Source organism: Acanthisitta chloris, unplaced genomic scaffold (genome assembly GCF_000695815.1).
Source record: "Acanthisitta chloris isolate BGI_N310 unplaced genomic scaffold, ASM69581v1 scaffold4396, whole genome shotgun sequence".
In the NCBI taxonomy this organism is placed as follows: Eukaryota; Metazoa; Chordata; class Aves; order Passeriformes; family Acanthisittidae; genus Acanthisitta; species Acanthisitta chloris.
The window spans coordinates 205,150-221,924 of NW_008677525.1; the positions used below are offsets into that span (position 1 = coordinate 205,150).

The window sequence follows — 16,775 nt, forward strand, 5'->3', positions numbered from 1 at the left end:
TCTCCAGCATAAGAAATGCTCTGCTTTCACATAGATTAAGCATTTTGTGAGTGTATGACGTGTGATTTCACTCGTGACGTAAGAATAAGATTCTCTTTGTTTTGAATTTTATCTACAAGGTAGTTTAGGTTGAATGAGCTAGTAAAGCTTACATCACTACTGACCTAAGTAAAGCATCAAAATAGCAAGAAATCCAAGTATCTCTCCAGTCCTATTTAAGGTTTTCAGATCAGCTGGTTTGGATCTGTTTCTGTGCATCAATTTTTGAAGTGCAGCAACAGACTGTGTGGTTTTATTATGATATGTTCATTACTTGGGTGCTGAGAGTACTCAGCTTCCCAGCAGTTCCAAAACACATGCAGGCAGTGACAGAATCTCACTGAGATCTCAGGCTTTGCAACCTAAAACAGTTTCATAACACCTCTTGTCGTCACATGAAAAACATAATGGCATTGTGTAAGGATTGAGGAAGAAGAAAATGTCAGTACTTTCAATAAAATAGTGATTGACTGAAAAATACACCTTTAAGATCAAGATTTGATAATATGGGGACTTGAACCCTTCTCAGTGTGTGAATGTTTTGTTATGTTTTTGCTGTGAAATCTTCAGCATCAGTTTTGATTTGCTTGAACTGAGCTCACCTCTGTAACTATGATTTCCCTTACTCTCTATTCTTCTCAACCACAAAAAGTCTTTCTCACTGCTATCGCACAATAATTTATCTCTACACATAAAAATAGTTAGTTGCTATTTTTATTCAGCATTTTTTCTTTATTCCTTATTGCTTGGGTAGTTTATTGGAAGCTTTAAATATTTTATATATCACTTCCAGAGATTGCTATTCAGTGATATATCACAAACAGTGCTAGCATCAGCAAAATACAGTAAGTTAATTTGCACGAGATTAACCCAACTTGCTCTAGGAGTGATACATTCTGTTTAATCTTAAATGAAATAAAATTATTAACCTTCTGTAGTTTTCATTTTCACATTCTCTTCTGTGAAGTGTAATTGCCTTCCTGTTGTTTGTAATACTGTAGTCCTTTTAGTTGGGGCAGTTCTCCACAGAGGAGGACATGGTGCCTTCCTGAAGAACTTATTCTTACTACACAGACAATACAGGCAGAAAAAGAGAACACTCAAGCCATCAACAGAGTGAGAAGCAGAATTCAGATTGCCTGAACCTCATTCCAGTGCTGTGAACCAGTGCCCATGCTGCCTTGTAATATGTCCCTGTTCTTATTGTTCTTTCTTTATAGTTCGGGATCGGGTACGATCAAAAATGGAAAGAGATATTTTGGCAGAAGTGAACCATCCTTTCATAGTCAAGCTTCATTATGGTAACTATAATAAAATATAATTCATGTTTGTTCTTAAATTGGTTGGGGAATTGTAACTAGATGTGTTATAATTTCATACAGACCTCCCCAGCCTACTTATGACTCTGTTTCTAACAAAGTCATAGAGGTTGTCTGTGTGAAATTCTTCATTTATGCTAAAGGAGAATTGGAGTATAAGTAAGTTTTAGCCATTCCTCCATCAAAATAGATTTGTCATAGTCTGACATTATAGGTAGTGCTGGTGGGGTATCTGATGAGTATGTATCTTCCAACCCCCTTACCTGCTGTCAGGTATCATTTAGAAAGACAGAGAATCTAAATAAAAACAGGTTTTAAAAATTAGTACCAGTCCAGATTTGTATATATGTGTATATGAACGTGGTATCTTGCTGGAGTTGCATCCTCAGCTCCCTGAGGAACCCCACCATTACTATAATGGGTATTCTGAGGACATTTGGATAGTATGGGTTCTCTCACACAAGCCTGGGAACTCCTCCCTGTGACACTCCTCCTTCAGTGACTCCTGGTACCTTGTGCAGTGGGAAGCACATCATTCATAGGTGCTTAGTGTGAAAATGAATATGCTAGTAATACATTGTTGTCTCTGAACTGATGCCATTTTTCCCATGGTCTAAGCTTGATTGCTTAGTTCTATACAGAAATTAATTTTTTCAGTTCTCAAAGTTCTGAAGTGGCAGTGAAGCAATGGCATGAATGACAAACTGCTAGTCAACAAGATTATATTTGGAGATTTTATCTTGATTCAAACTTCCAACATCTCCATCCTTTTCTAATGCAGCATTTCAAACAGAGGGAAAATTGTATCTAATACTAGATTTCCTGCGGGGAGGGGACCTTTTCACCAGACTCTCCAAAGAGGTAAGCTGATAGATCTTCAATATAAAAATTAAAGACTGTCTCAGATTTTCAGAACTCAGATGAAGTTGATGGGAATGGAAAATGGCCTTGGGAATAGTCCTATATATTTGTAATAGAGCTGTCTCATCTTGCTTCTTTAAGTGGGTTCTTAATAATTGTATTTGAATTGCGCCATAGGTGATGCAGCAGCTAGCATGTAGGCATCACTGACAGAGAAAACTGCACCACTGCTAAGCCATTCCCATAGCAAAATAGCCCCAGACTCATTGCTTTCAAAACAAATCTTGGATGTGATGAGAAACAGTCTGAGAAATCAATCCTCAATACATATTGCCCTGGAGCTGAGCACAGAATCACTGGAAAAACACACACACTGCCAGCAGGGAGAAGAGATGGCCATGGGTCAGGGTTGGCCTCTGCAGCAAGTGGGGAGAGAGACGTGTCCTGCTGCAGCTGCTGGGAGCAGGTCAGAGGCCACACACCACCCTGGGGCCCTCACCTGCTCTCCTCCTGCCTGCCAGGAGCAGCTGCTGCTTCCATCACCTCCCTAAGCTCTCATCCCTCCCCTGTCCTCTGCATGCTCTGCCCCTGGAAAGGAGCTGCTGCAGGCAGAAAAGGCAGCCAGGGAATGGCCCAAACTGAACTCTCACTAATGCCCATACAGAGCAGCAGCACAAGGTTTTCTGGGTTTGTTGGCTAAATGAATGCGTTCCTGCACCTCCAAACACCTCTGTGAGCCAACAGCCTCAGAGAGGTCCCTGCAGGCAGTGCAGGAGGCTCCAGAGAGACAGGCTGGCAGCCCTGCAGTTGTCCACTCCCTAGAGTTCTCTGTCACCAACATGATGTCCCCAGCCCCTGGTCACTTTCTAGGTTGTGGAGACAGCAGTGCAGGCAACCACTTATCACACAGTCTTTAAAGATAAGGACCTTCAAAATGCCATCTTGAGGTAAAGCTCTTCTTGGGTTTGGGGAGTACCAATGGACTAAAAAAGCTGTGAAAACATTAATTTTAGTCAAAAGTTTCCTAGCTTTTTTTTTTCCCCATTCAGTTCCTAGTTTGGTGACATGCCATGGGCTGCTGTGCGTACCACAGCTTGCGACCCCAAGTGTTTGCTTTCAAGGCTTGTTTGCTAATGCAAGAAGGCACTGGTAACAGGTTAATTACACTGCTGAGTAATGATACTTGTACACTCAGTACATGGTAGCAGTTATTTTTAATATGAGGAAAAAGATTTTAAAAAATGAAAATATCCTTCTGCTGTTTGTCATGAGAGTAGGCTTTATTAGCAAGGCAGCGCTGCCGTCTCAGCAAGGGACTCTGGTTTCATGGAAGGAGAGAGAAAACGTGACTCGCGTATAGAGGGCAGGTCCTTGTTCTGCACAACCAGGGAACTCAAAAGTGGAAGATAACAGCTCAGTCTTTGTACTCCTTTAAAGTTTCACATTTTCCCCAAAGCTTTTCCAGTGCAATTCACTGACTTCTCTGCTTTTTACCATCAAGAACAAGTCCTCTTAACTTGACAGTAAAAACATACTTCTGTTTTTTCAGTGTTTGCAGCTCACCTTGTCTGTCTATAGTTTACAGCTTATTAGTCGCAAGGTATCACAAGGGAAGAAGTTATGGGAAAACTTGTAGTGTTTGCAGTTTGTTATTTGGGACTTGGTTGAATGGTATTGATTTCAGTGGTCTTTCAGTCAGATCCCCATATACGTATCTTGCATGGGTGCATGCAAAGCTTGCTTATTTCTTGCTCTTTCTGAAACATCTGATTTAACTAGGTGTATCTGTGTAGATTAGATTTTCCCTGATTCCGTTGATTTAATTTCTTGTCTACATTATTTATTTTAAATCTTATAAATAGTTTAAATTTATTTTGAAAATTCATGCATTTTTAACGTTCAGTACAATTACATTTTTAGTCAGACTTTTTGCTTGTGTATTTATTTATTATTTTATTATGTTTTTATTTTTAGTCTTGCAGTGATAGTCTTAATTAAATTATGTGACATCTGTTCTCTGAATCATCTCTTTTCTCTCTCTCCAGCCCTCTGGAGTTTCTCAGAGCACTCAAGTATTTTGGCTGCCCCCTCCTGAGAGCAGAGACTTAATTTTAAAATTAAGCTATGCAACTTCTACTGTAGATATTTACATTTATATATGACAAGTAAATTTGTATTGAACTGACTCATTTTACTTCTGTCATACATAGTATTCACACTTGTGTATCCAATATATCAGCCTCCCTTTCTGCTTATTATCTCGGTGCATATTGAAGTTTAATAAAAAGAGAACATCTGAGATACAATGGTAGTTGAACCAAAGGGTTTTCTTGCCATCTGAGTTTTTCTGAGCTTGGTGGTTTTTCTCATCTTCTCATCTAAACCAGAGCTTTCAGTGTTAGCAGTGTCCTATCAGCTACATGTGATATATATGCCCTCAGTTTGCACCTGATATGGCCCTGGATGTTACACAATGCACTTGAACCATCAGTGCATGAGGTTTTAAATCCATCTCCGAGTCTCTTCATGCTGTGTATTCTGCTCAGATTTGGAAGAATTTCCTTTCCCCAAAAGGTTTTCCCATGCTATTTTGTGGTAATTTGGTAACCAAATGCCAAGAATTTAGCAAATTAAGGGATATGAAAGCAATAAAGGCTGCACTGGATGTGTTTAATTTTGCCATTCATTGCCAAAGGCTAAGGACGTAGAACTTCATTCATATTATTGCAATATGATGTCATCTAAACAGCTCAAACAGACAAATTGAGAGCAGCATATTTTAAGCAACAGAAGTACTCCACAGATAAAGTTTTGTTTTATAAGGACAGTCTAGTAAGAATTGTTAATGTGAGCTCAGACAAATTATGGAAAATTGAACCTGATATGATGGTCCTTCCAGCATTCCCAAGTTAGACAATTCCTCCCCCACGTCGGTTTAACACAAGCCAGCACACTGCTGTCCAATAAATAGATGTGTTCTTCTCTTCCTTCTCTCTAGGTGATGTTTACAGAAGAGGATGTCAAGTTCTACTTAGCTGAGCTGGCCTTGGCACTAGACCATCTCCATGGTCTTGGAATTATTTACAGGGATCTAAAACCAGAAAAGTAAGTTAACAAGAAAAAGCTAACAGAAACATAAATATGGGAACTTTTAGGTTGTACCTACTCCTTTTCACACTACTAAATCAGAAGGTGCCAGAGGCTCTGCCTTCCTTCTTGTATGTGAGGCTCAATACAATACCCTCACTGTCAGCAGTAGAGTCTTCCTATCGTATCATTTTAGCATGAGGCCAACTATTTTGACTGTGCTCCAGTATGATGGGACACCTGTGTGCCTGGCCTTCAATTTAGTGAATGATCTCAGCACAGGATGCTGATCCCTGTGCCTTTAACTTCAGTAGCACTGTTCTCTATTTGCAGCATTTAATTTGGCCTTCCCCTTGATGCAGTGTGAACTGCTCAAAGCAGCTCCACTTTCAGCTCATACAGAATATTTCATGGCACAGTTCAGTTTTATTGTAGCCATTACTTACAGCAAATGAGCATGTCTGAAAACAAGTGTGCCTATTAGCTCACGAGAGATATGATAATCAGGATTTTTTATTAACTATCCAAAATATTTCCCCAAGATTAAGTGTCACTTATATTTGCAGCTATTTTGTATTCCTAATGTGATGCTATGGAGATTTTCCTTTCTCTTTTTATTTGAAGTACATCAGTAAAGCAAATAACACCCTCAGTGCTATCACTGGTAGTGGTATGGTGCTGTTTTTATTCCATGCCCTTTGCCTGGTTGTGGTGGTGCATCACAGCTCTGGTGCTTTTCCTGCGTCTTCTGTGTGGGCTCAAATAAAACAGCCTGCAAGATTTCAAAGTTACCAACTTTTCTAATGTAATATTCACCATCATTTATAAAAGATGACCACTGAGGGCAGTCTGTTTGGCAGTTGCTTATACTTTCTAAGACTAACAACAGAGTGACCTTTTTCTTCTGTGACATCAAATTCAAAAAGATGCAGCTCTTTCTTTAAAATGGAGTGTTATTGCTTTCACGTGCATGGACAAAACAAAGAGACCGAAAGTGAAGGAAGGTGGACTTTGTAAGGTGAGAAGCTGAAGGGGAGGAGACTGTTTATCTACGATACAGTTCTATGTGATTCAAATTTTGAATTCAATTCTATGTTTTGGTTAGAAAAATAATAGTAGTAGTAGTACTAGACAATTTCAACAGATGTACATAACAAGAGCTCTTAGTCTTTTGGGCTAGAGACCTGTTTACAGGTGACCGAATTTTCTAGTCTTACCCATTAATTGAACCAGACCTGAAAACCAGAGTGTTTGACAAATCCTCCAAATTAAATAACTGGAGGGAGAAAAGTACCGGTTTGTTACTAATATGAAATGCAGGTAGGCAGCAGTCACACTGCAGCTGCCACAGCCACATGCTACATCGTCTGCCAGCAGCTCTTTGGTTTCAATAGCATTCTGAATTGCTGTTTTATCCATTCAGCATCAACAAACATGTACCTAATAGAATAACTCCAATTACAGGTTTTCGGTTTTAAACTTTGATTCTAATGAGCATTAATATGAATCATGCACTGCTTTTCTTTCTGAAATTAGATTAAGCTGATTTTCAAGCTCACACATGATATATGAATCTGCTGTTAGAAGATATCCAAACATGACCCTGTATATTCAAATATAAGTTACAATGCTGTTGCATTTATAGGGACATGCTGTAATTTTTTGCTTTAGGAGAGGTTAGAAACCAAGGAGAAAATTAGGTGCATGTCAAAGCTATTTACTGTATTTGAAATACTGAGAACTGGATTTTTCAGCATGAAGTGTCACTTTGCATTTCAAAGCACATCTCTCACTGATTCCAGTTGCAAGTGAGAGCACTTTAAATTTCTGCAGACTAAGCTGCAGTGCTTCAAATCAGTGATCAGTGAATCGAGAAATTAGAGCTCACCTAAGAAAGGAAGGTGTCACTGATTTGCCATTGTTACAGAGAAGCATGTCAGAAAGGTTCAGATGGAATCCAGTTCTCAGTGTATTTTTGTCTGAGCTGAGACCAGCCAGCCATCCCCTTCACTGTACTGCTCTGCTAAAATCTCTGAGTGTTACCAGTTCTGCCAACTGAGACAAGATTTCTCTGGTATAAAAGAAGAAGCATCATCATGTAACTGAAGATCTCTATGCAGTGAGATCACGGTGTAAAGTTAAGGTGACAGCCCTCACTCTAGTGCTTCCTAACTTTTGTATATATGGTTTATGGTCTTTGATGTACAGTTAAATAGCCACCAGTGATACAGTTTCATCTGGATACAATTGCCGTATTAAAAAAATTAGTTTACATGAATATAACTGTTGTATAAGACGGTGAATGACACAGGAGTTCACACCTGAAAATAAAACAAGGCATCTGATTGAAAACCATATACTTTAAAAATAGCTCTGTAAGTGCAAAGCCTATGTGTAGTCATAGCTAGGACAGCAGGGCATGACAGCCTGTGATTTCACTGGAACTTAAGGTTTACATTTAAAAAAACATACAGCAGACAAAAAATATTTATTCTCAAGGGAAAAAAGTTGCTAGATTTATAAGTTACATCTGGGAAAGAATAGCTTTCTAAATAAGACAATAAAAGAAAACTAGGAGCACCCCTGAATGTTCTTATCCTCCCCTTGCCTCTGCTCTGGGCCAAATATATCAAGGCCATTACAGGTGTGTCCCTAACCCTGTTTTAAAATAGCTGATGGAGCCTCACTGGTCGCCATAGGAGGCCTCATGGCAGTGCTCCACCAGTTGTACATCTAGAAAGTTGCTTCTAATAGCTAGTTTGAAATTTCTTTGCTGCCATTGCATGCCACTGCCCATTGGCCTGTCTTCCTAGATTCCTCAGCCTGCTCATTCTACTCTCAGCAGCAGCCCCAAGGGACTGTGAGCACATCCTTGTCCTTGGACTCTATACTCTGAACAATCCAGCTACTGAACTCTTCCTCACTAGTCAGCCTTTATAGGTGTTCAATCATTCTCATTCCTTGCCTTTGGTTTCCCTTGATCCCTATCTCCTTTGAAGTGCAACGTGCAGAATCACACACACATCTTCAGGAGAGACATTACCAGTCTGATTAGAGCACAAGGTTTGTTTTATTAGATTTGTAGAACTGGAGATAAATTAATTAGTTTGTAATTTATCAATTCTCTGTATCCTTCTCTTTGTTAAAGATAGGCACTGCATTTGACCTTTCATTGTTCAGTGCTTTTGCTGTTCCTCAGAAGCTCTCAAAAGTAGCTGCTATTAGGTTTGAGATTGCTTCAGTCAGTTCTGTAAGCATCCTAAAATGAAGTTCATCAGAATTGTTTATGTCAAAAAAATAGCTAGAAAATATCACTGTTCAGACCACTTGAAACAACCCTCAGTACATTAAAATTTACATTTCAGCATGTTTTTTAAGATGCCTTGAGCAAAAGTCCATGATAACAATTCAAAGCTATGAATTAATTTTAAGTGCGACTGGGAGTTGTTTGAAAGTCAGCTGTACTTACTTCAAAAGGGCAAGCAATTGAGCTTTCTGGTTAAAGTCTTGTTTAGAACAAGCAGATACTTCCCTTGAATGGTTACAGCCAAATTCTTCTCCTTGAGTTGTCTTGGTGGTTTCAGTGACATCCCTTGTGGAACATGGTACTGTTCAGTCACACTGAAAGCCATTGAGTTACTTACATGGTGAGGCATGTTTTTGTTTAAGAACTGCAGCATCAAGCTATCAAATATGGTAAATATACCTCAATAGAAAAATGGAAACATATTATAAAGTACTATGTGATGCATATGTTATTTTTTTATACTGTGGTTTAAGGGTATGAATGCCTCAGAAGTAACTCTACCATCTCGAAATGCACAGATTTTTATTACTTACATTTGTCTTTTCTCTCTCCAGGAACCTAGATGCTCCTTGATACAGTTCTGTCACAGGAGCTCTGGTTAACAAGGAGTGCTGTACGTTGTGAGGCACTCAATTGTCTGTACAAGGGACAGCTCATATAGCTGCTCATATAGCAGCTTCTACTATATTGAACTATATTCTAAAATACCCAAACACTACTGTTACACTACTGTTTAATGCAGCATGTTGTAAACCATGGCAATTCTTTTATGAATGTAGCTGCTCTGTGTAGAGAGGGAAGATCTGAGAATCAGTAAAGGGCAAAGGCTTATGGTAGAAAGTAAATATCATCTTCCATCAAAGTAAGCAGTCCCTTTTTGGGACTTCATGGTGTCAATGAAACTACAGCAGAGAAGAGTTTGTGTTCAGCATGGGGTCATGTGAAATAGTATGGGGTCATGCAAACACTGAAATGTCACAAAACGTGCACAATTTATGAGGATCTTAATGTTTTGGGGAGATATTTGACTACTTCACTCCATCTGGTACTTTCATAACAAAACCTGCAATCAAATTAAACATTCTGTGTGAAGTTTTAGGGTTTTCTTGCAACCTGAAAATTTGGCTGCAGTCTCTGAAAAACACAGAAATGTGGGCTGAATCTTCTGCAAAACTGTGCTGACTTAGAAAGAAACTTGTATCATAAAAAAAATCCAAAAAGCCCCAAACAACAGCAAAAAACTCTCAAAAAAGCCACAAAAAAAAACCAATGCCAAAAAAAAAAAAAAAAAGAAAAAAGGCAACAAAAGAAAAAAGCACAATGAAAGAACCACAAAATCCAATCCCAGAATTCTAGCTTTAATAGATTTGGCAGAATTTCACATTGATTTGGGTATGTTGGAGTTCAAGGTGAAGCCCAAAAGACATGACTCAAGACTAAAAACAAAGAGAGAGAGAGAGAAATGAGAGAGAATTTTTCAGTCCTTGATTTAAGACATGATATAAAACAATGCCAACAACTCATAATAAAATGTTTCTCTCCCTGTGATATAGCTACAGCAGAAAACTACTACAGAGTCTGCAGTCCTAGCTCTACTATAAGCTTCTCCTGTAACTTGGAGTATGTCATTCTCTTGCTACTAGCTTAGTTGCTCAGCCTCCAGCATGGATATTTTCAGCCTTTATTTTCTCAAGGCATACTTTTAAACTGAGGTCAGTGAAAGCAGTTTGAATGTTTGTGGGACGATCCTGATGCTAAAATCATAGAATAATAGAATATCCCCAAGACAACCCCAAAAATCACACCATGTGTCTGAGAGCATTGTTGAAACACTTCTTTAAATCTGTCAGGCTTGGTGCCATGACCACTTCCCTGGGGAGCCTGTTCCAATGCCCAACCACCCTCTGGTTGAAGAACCTTTTCCTAATATCTGGCCTAAACCTCTCCTAACACAGCTTCATGCTGTTCCCTCAGGTCTTGTCAGTGGTCACCAGACAAGATCAGTGCCTGCCCCTCCACTTCCCCTCGTGAGGAAGCTGTAGACTGTGATGATGTCTCCCCTCAGTCTCCTCTTCTCTAAGGGACACCCTTAGGTATCAGGGATTAAGAAAATGCATTATCAGTTTCAGGATTTCAAACATTGCATTAACTAGGTTCAGCTTGATGACATAAATAGTGATGGTGTTGGGCCTGGTTGGAGGCTCAGCCTTAATTTTAATGCCTGATAATTTATTTAGTTCTGTTATTGCAGAGAAGGCTGTGTTGTGGTGCTCTGGCAGCCCTCATGGCACAGCTTGCATTCCTGTCGTTCATGTGCATGTATTGTCAGTCCAGGTTTTTAAGAATTAAATCCATAATATGTATTAAACTAGTTTTTAAATCATCTTTTAAATCTTGCGGCATTTTGTGTTCTGAGCCTCTGGTGCTGGTCCTTTTTCATCTAATAACTGTTGTTATTGTTTTGAAATAAAGAGCATGTTGACAATGATAGTATCCTATAAAAGCACTCAAACCGAACAAATAATATGGAAGAATCTTGTAGTGAAAGATGATCACATGGGATTATAGCCTAGTTTGACATTTAAAAGTAGTCTACTTTTTATATTTTTTATAATTTCAAAACATTGGTTTAGAGGAAAGATTCTTCTGAAGCCTGAGTCACTAACAACTGCTGGTTCCTTTTTCTCTTCCACAGAATAACCCTAGCTAATTGCAGATTAATTTATCCTGCAAACCATAGGTGAAATAATTGTGTTTATCATAGTGGAATTTCTACTCTGGATTTTTCAGGATAAAAAGGAACTGTAAACACTAAAGATAAAAACAGACAACAGAGTGTGATCAGATAATAAATTTGCTTCTACAGTCAAAGGAAAGCTATTTGTTGTAATTTGGACGCTTAGAAGCAACTAATGTTACTCTAACGTAATTGAGTGCAAGAGTTTTCTTTTTTTTTCCTCACTGTTAGTATATTATTTTCTTTTTACGTCAAATACAATCTTCAGTTAGTAACTGTAACATCATTAGCACAGGCAGATGGCAAATGTGGAAGCACCCAGATGTCCAAATGGGGCTGCCAGGGGCACAGAGGCAGCTGCTGCCAGCTGAGGGCACAGTGTAAAGATGGTTAGGGAACTTGAGACAGAGGAAGGAACTGTAATCAAGTTTTAGGGGATATAGGATTTACAGCCATAGAAGACCAGGATCCGTTCATTTTGCTGCTCATGTGAAGGTTCAGTGTGAGAAATCTGTTGCTGTATACTTCTGGTTCACTTCAGACAGTATTATCACTCTGATAGCTCTGTTGGTGTCGCCTCCATCCCTTTAATGAGGGTAAGGTATGAACCCTCTAATCACATATAGGTATAGGAAAAATATATTGTATACATAACAAAGCAGCATGGATTTTCAATAGGGAATTATGAAATCTGTGAAATATAAAATTGATGTTTCTGGGGAAATTCCCACAACCTTGGAATTGCATTGCTATTCACAGGGGCTTTTTGAGCGTGGGGCAAAATTTTGGGTGATTTCTGAGAGCTGTACTTGCCCTTGCTGTATTTCCAGATCCAGGTCTGAAGAGTTCATACAATCACACTCACTTCTACACAGGCAGGTTTTTTATTTTGTTCTCTTCTGAAGCACAAGTTTAGAGGTTGCAGTCACAAAAATACATTTAAACATGCCTGTTACAGGCTAGGACTTACACATTATGCCTCTTCAAGAAAACTGGGGAGAAAGGTAGAGAAGGTTATATCAAGAAGAAAAAGCTTTAATTATTGAACATGTAGTGATTCAGCTGCTGGCCTTTGTTTGTTGAATGACACAGCAACAGTTTGTTCTGAACAAATAAATGAATGACAGAAGATCATCTTTTTTCAATTATGCTTCAGTACAGACACAACCTTTCACAAAATAATAGGCCATTATATTTGGTTCACTTCTGTCTTGTTTTCTTGCTGAATAATTGGATTAAAGTGATTCTCTAAGAGAAGAGGAATATAAAAATAGCTGACAACTTGCTAGACCATTTTGAAAAGAGAATTATTTTAAGTCTAACTAGAACTGAAGAAACACCACCCTCATTACTGTCAGTATTTATTTACCAAAAATCATTATTTTTCAGATTCAGTGTTCCTTCTTGTTTCCACAAAAGCTAGCACTGCTTTTGGTGAACTACAGTCATTTTTTTCTCACAGAAATGTTGGAGTGCCTTTGTGAGTATAAAATATGTTGGCAGGTGGCAAACATAAGAACACTTGAACTTGGCTTCCAGGCTGAATTTTCATTTGTGTTTCTAGCCAGAATAAATTAGCAGAGGCTGAAATCCATGCAGTTAGGCTGTGACGAGTCATTGTGCTCTACAATCGCTCTCATTACTTCAGCATGAACTTCTGGAGTTAATTTTAGTACCAGTGAGTCCAAGCCCTCATTATTTGTCTGATTGCCTTTTATCGTGACAAGAGTGGAAAACCTGTAGCTCCTTCTCCTGCTGGAAGCATATAGTCTGCAATTGCTGTCTTTGAACACCCTGTTCTTTTTGAGCTCTGTTTGCATGCCCACCTTCAGCATCCTTTGGAGTAAGGAAGAGGCTCTTCATGCAACTGCCCCAGGCTGTGTGTGCTTCAGACATGAGATTAAGCAGATCTCTGAGGCTCATTTTTTTTTTGGAGCCATAGAATCCACTAAGGGTTTGTTTATATATGTATTTGAGTCTTTGAGTGTTGCATATCTCCTTACCTGTCTTAAACATGTTTTATTCATGCTTGTTAACTGCAGTCTGTGCCTGCCTAATGGATGAATGTTCCTATTTTTGCTTTACAGCATTCTTCTTGATGAAGAGGGACACATTAAGATAACAGGTATGTATGGAACTGCAAACTTAATGTCTACAATCTGATTATTTTTTCCTGTAACATGTTCCATGCCTCGTGGTCTTCAGTTGGAAAAAGTTTGCTTGCAAAAACTAGAAGCCAGAAGAGTTTAAGTGTTGAGTTTCTCTGACATTTGTCAAACCCCTATGCTGCACAGCACATGGAGAGCATATTGTTTTCATGCTAAATTGTACTCTTGACTGTTACAAAGCATGCAGGCTTGGTTGCTTACCTCTGTGGATGGAAGGATGCTTCCAATATGACTGCTTACTCCAGATTAAATTGAAGTATAGCTGTGCAGAGGACACCTGGAAAGACCTGCCTCTGCCACTCTGCTGACTAGCCATCCTTTTCACTGGTGTCATCGGGATTATTGTTCCTAATGCTTTGGTTATGTGAACAAGAATCCTTACCAGCATTGCCTTCACCAAACCTGAACTGTGTATTTCTGCTTATTTAGACTCTCTCTTCTGCTTTGGGCCAGAACCTTATTCTGAACAGAGAAAGTGATACACCTACTTTGAGAGCCTATTAACAACTGCCAAGCAGGCACTCTGTGTAGGCAGAACATCAGCATGCATGTGCCTCTGGCCTTTCTGCAGCAGACAGAAGGTTTCTTCATCACCTGGTTGTCATGTTTTGTTCAAATAGATTAAGTGAGCAAAAGTGTAAATAATCAGTTTTATAGACTTGACGAGTCTTTTTTTGTTTCAATTTCTTTAGATTTTGGTCTGAGTAAAGAAGCTGTGGACCATGATAAGAGAGCATATTCATTCTGTGGGACAATAGAGTATATGGCCCCTGAGGTGGTCAACCGACGAGGACACACGCAGAGTGCCGACTGGTGGTCTTTCGGCGTCCTCATGGTAATGGAAGTTGTGTGTGTTTGTTGAAGGGGTGGCTGTAGGAGAGATCAGACCCTCAGATAAAAAGTACTGCTTTCAGCAGTTAAGGGCTGATAGAAAAGTAGATACATAATGATTGCTTTATCATTTTTATTGTATCAGCTATAGCAAAGCAGCTGCTCCTGGCAGTATATAAGGTAGCATTTGGCCCCTAGATTCCCTCACTTTTTTCTTACAGTCCTCTGCTGTCTCAGTTGGTTACCATGAGTCATGAATATTTCTCCGGCACAGAAACGGGGCAGGGCAAACTCAGAGAAGTGGGATCATTTCAGAAGAAACATCTGCCTAGTTACTAACATGGTTCATGTTAGGAAAAAGTTCCCCAAGCAGCAGTTTTTAGATGTTAGGGACATCCTCCTAGAGACACTCAGAAATTTACTACTTTTTTTTACCATGCAAAGTATAGATTAAAAAGGGCATATTTTAGAGGGCTCTCTGAATGTTTCACAGGACCTCAATGGTTCTTTTGCCATTCATCTGTCATCTTCACATCAGCATGGCTGACTCTTGTTCTGTTAATTGTTTTTGGACTGGCTGTGGATCTCCTGCAGTCTTATTAGCTGGTGGGAGACTGCCACTCAAAACCCCTTCTTTTCTCCTGGTGGGAAAAGAAAACAAATGCACAGGGGTGCCATGTCATCCTCCCTTCTTCTGTACCATTTTGCAGTGTCTTGATTGACTAGTTTGGGATGTTTTGTTCTGAATACATACTGAAGCTGGTTTAAAACATATATATACAAACCAGTTTTAAAATTACTACTCTTCACAGAGGGAAGCTCACCAGAAACAGACACAGGTGTATCAATTGATACAGAGTAATAGCTAGGAATTCACCTTTTTCTTACACCTCTTTGCATTAGATTAACTATACAGAAGTTGCAGTTTTCCCCCTTTGTTGCTTAACCTTTCAGAGTCTTGCAAGCTATTCTGAGGGTAGTTTCAATTAAATCAATATCAGAAACTGTGCTAATTTATTTTTTATACATGCAGATCAATGAAAAGTTAGAATACAACATGAATTTAGCAAAAATCAGTCATGATAGATTAATATTAACTTGATGAGGTAGCAATCTTTTCTTTCACTCTTTTCCATTATAATGTATTTGATACAGTGTTGCAGGGAAAATCCATTAATTGAAGATCTTCTTAGTCCAATAATGGTTCAAAGTTGGTATAGTATCTATACCATCGATGAATACCTCACAGGGAAGAACATCACAGAAAGAAAGGAGCTATTTCAGCTAAAGAGTAATGTTTTCCCAAGAGCAGGTTGGAATAAACTCATCGTGAAATGTAATTAGCCTGGAAAGTAGAAGAAAGCTATCAACTGCTGAAGAAGTGAGGCCCTAGAAAACACTTTCCAAAGAGAGCTCTGTGAGATATATAGATTCCAGTGGAGCTCCTTGATTTATGAGAAGTACCCGATAACATCCTCCTGTGTGCTGCAGTGTTTGACACTGGGATGCAGTGTCAGGAAACTCTGTCAGAGAGGTATTGTATTCTTCTCAAGCAAGACTTCTAAAATGAGGTGTTCAGGTGCTAACCTGCTCCCTTCCTGCACCCATCCAGCCTCTCAGTCCCCGGTGCTATTGTTGCTGAGAAGGAGGAAGCAGTTGTTCCCAGCACTGATTTAGCAAGGAAGATGCTGTCCTTTAGCCCAGACACCATGCATTTATTACTCTCACAGGGGTATGCTCAGATAACGAAGGTGGTGGTGCTCTTCCCTGAAGTGTGTAGGCTGCAGGCCTACCCAGATGCTCAATGCATGACCACCAGACAGCACAGCACAGCCCTGCAGCTGTGCCTCACAGTGCACCTCGCTGTGGCTATCACAGCTTCCTTGCAGAACCAGGGCAGAAGCATAAATTAACATAGCAATGTGCTCTTCTAATACAGCACCATTTCCTGTGCTATGGAAGCTATTTTAGGTAGCTATCTATTATAGTATATACCACAATCCAGAGTATGTTTAAATTTTGTTTACTCTAGGCAGACAGCTGGTGCCACCAGAGGAAGTAAGTATGTGAAAACCAGTGAAAATTTGGGTCAGGGAAGGCCTACATCAGTGGTCTAGCAGGTTGACAGCAGTTAATCTAAGTAAATACTGTAATTTATTGCCTGAATTATAAAAGGAGTGGAACATCCTTATCTCCTGTGACCACAAATCCATTTGTGGCTGCTCAGCACTTCTGAACCATATGTGTTTATTCAGGAAAATCAATAGGTTATGCCTCATAGAATAAATACATCCCTCCTCCCCCTTTTAATTTTTTTAAATTATATATTTAGTTTTGGAGAATAGCTGTGTCTTCTCACTATCTGTCTCCAGTTAAACAATGATGCATTTGGTGTATAGATTGTTTTTCTCTCTCTAGCTAATAAA

The 16,775-nt window shown here is 39.2% G+C and overlaps 1 protein-coding gene across 1 annotated transcript in view; it reads left to right on the top strand.

Annotated features, from left to right (window-relative positions):
- The window catches only part of LOC103803948 (ribosomal protein S6 kinase alpha-2), a gene marked incomplete at its 3' end in the record, with an annotated part of 129,498 nt that overhangs the window by 90,499 nt on the left and 22,224 nt on the right, over positions 1-16,775 (top strand). Inside the window, exons 4-8 of the mRNA XM_009076530.1 lie at positions 1,260-1,340; positions 2,140-2,219; positions 5,218-5,324; positions 13,438-13,475; positions 14,211-14,353. Of these exons, the coding sequence (XP_009074778.1) occupies positions 1,260-1,340; positions 2,140-2,219; positions 5,218-5,324; positions 13,438-13,475; positions 14,211-14,353 (449 nt within the window). The remainder of the gene's footprint in view (positions 1-1,259; positions 1,341-2,139; positions 2,220-5,217; positions 5,325-13,437; positions 13,476-14,210; positions 14,354-16,775) is intronic.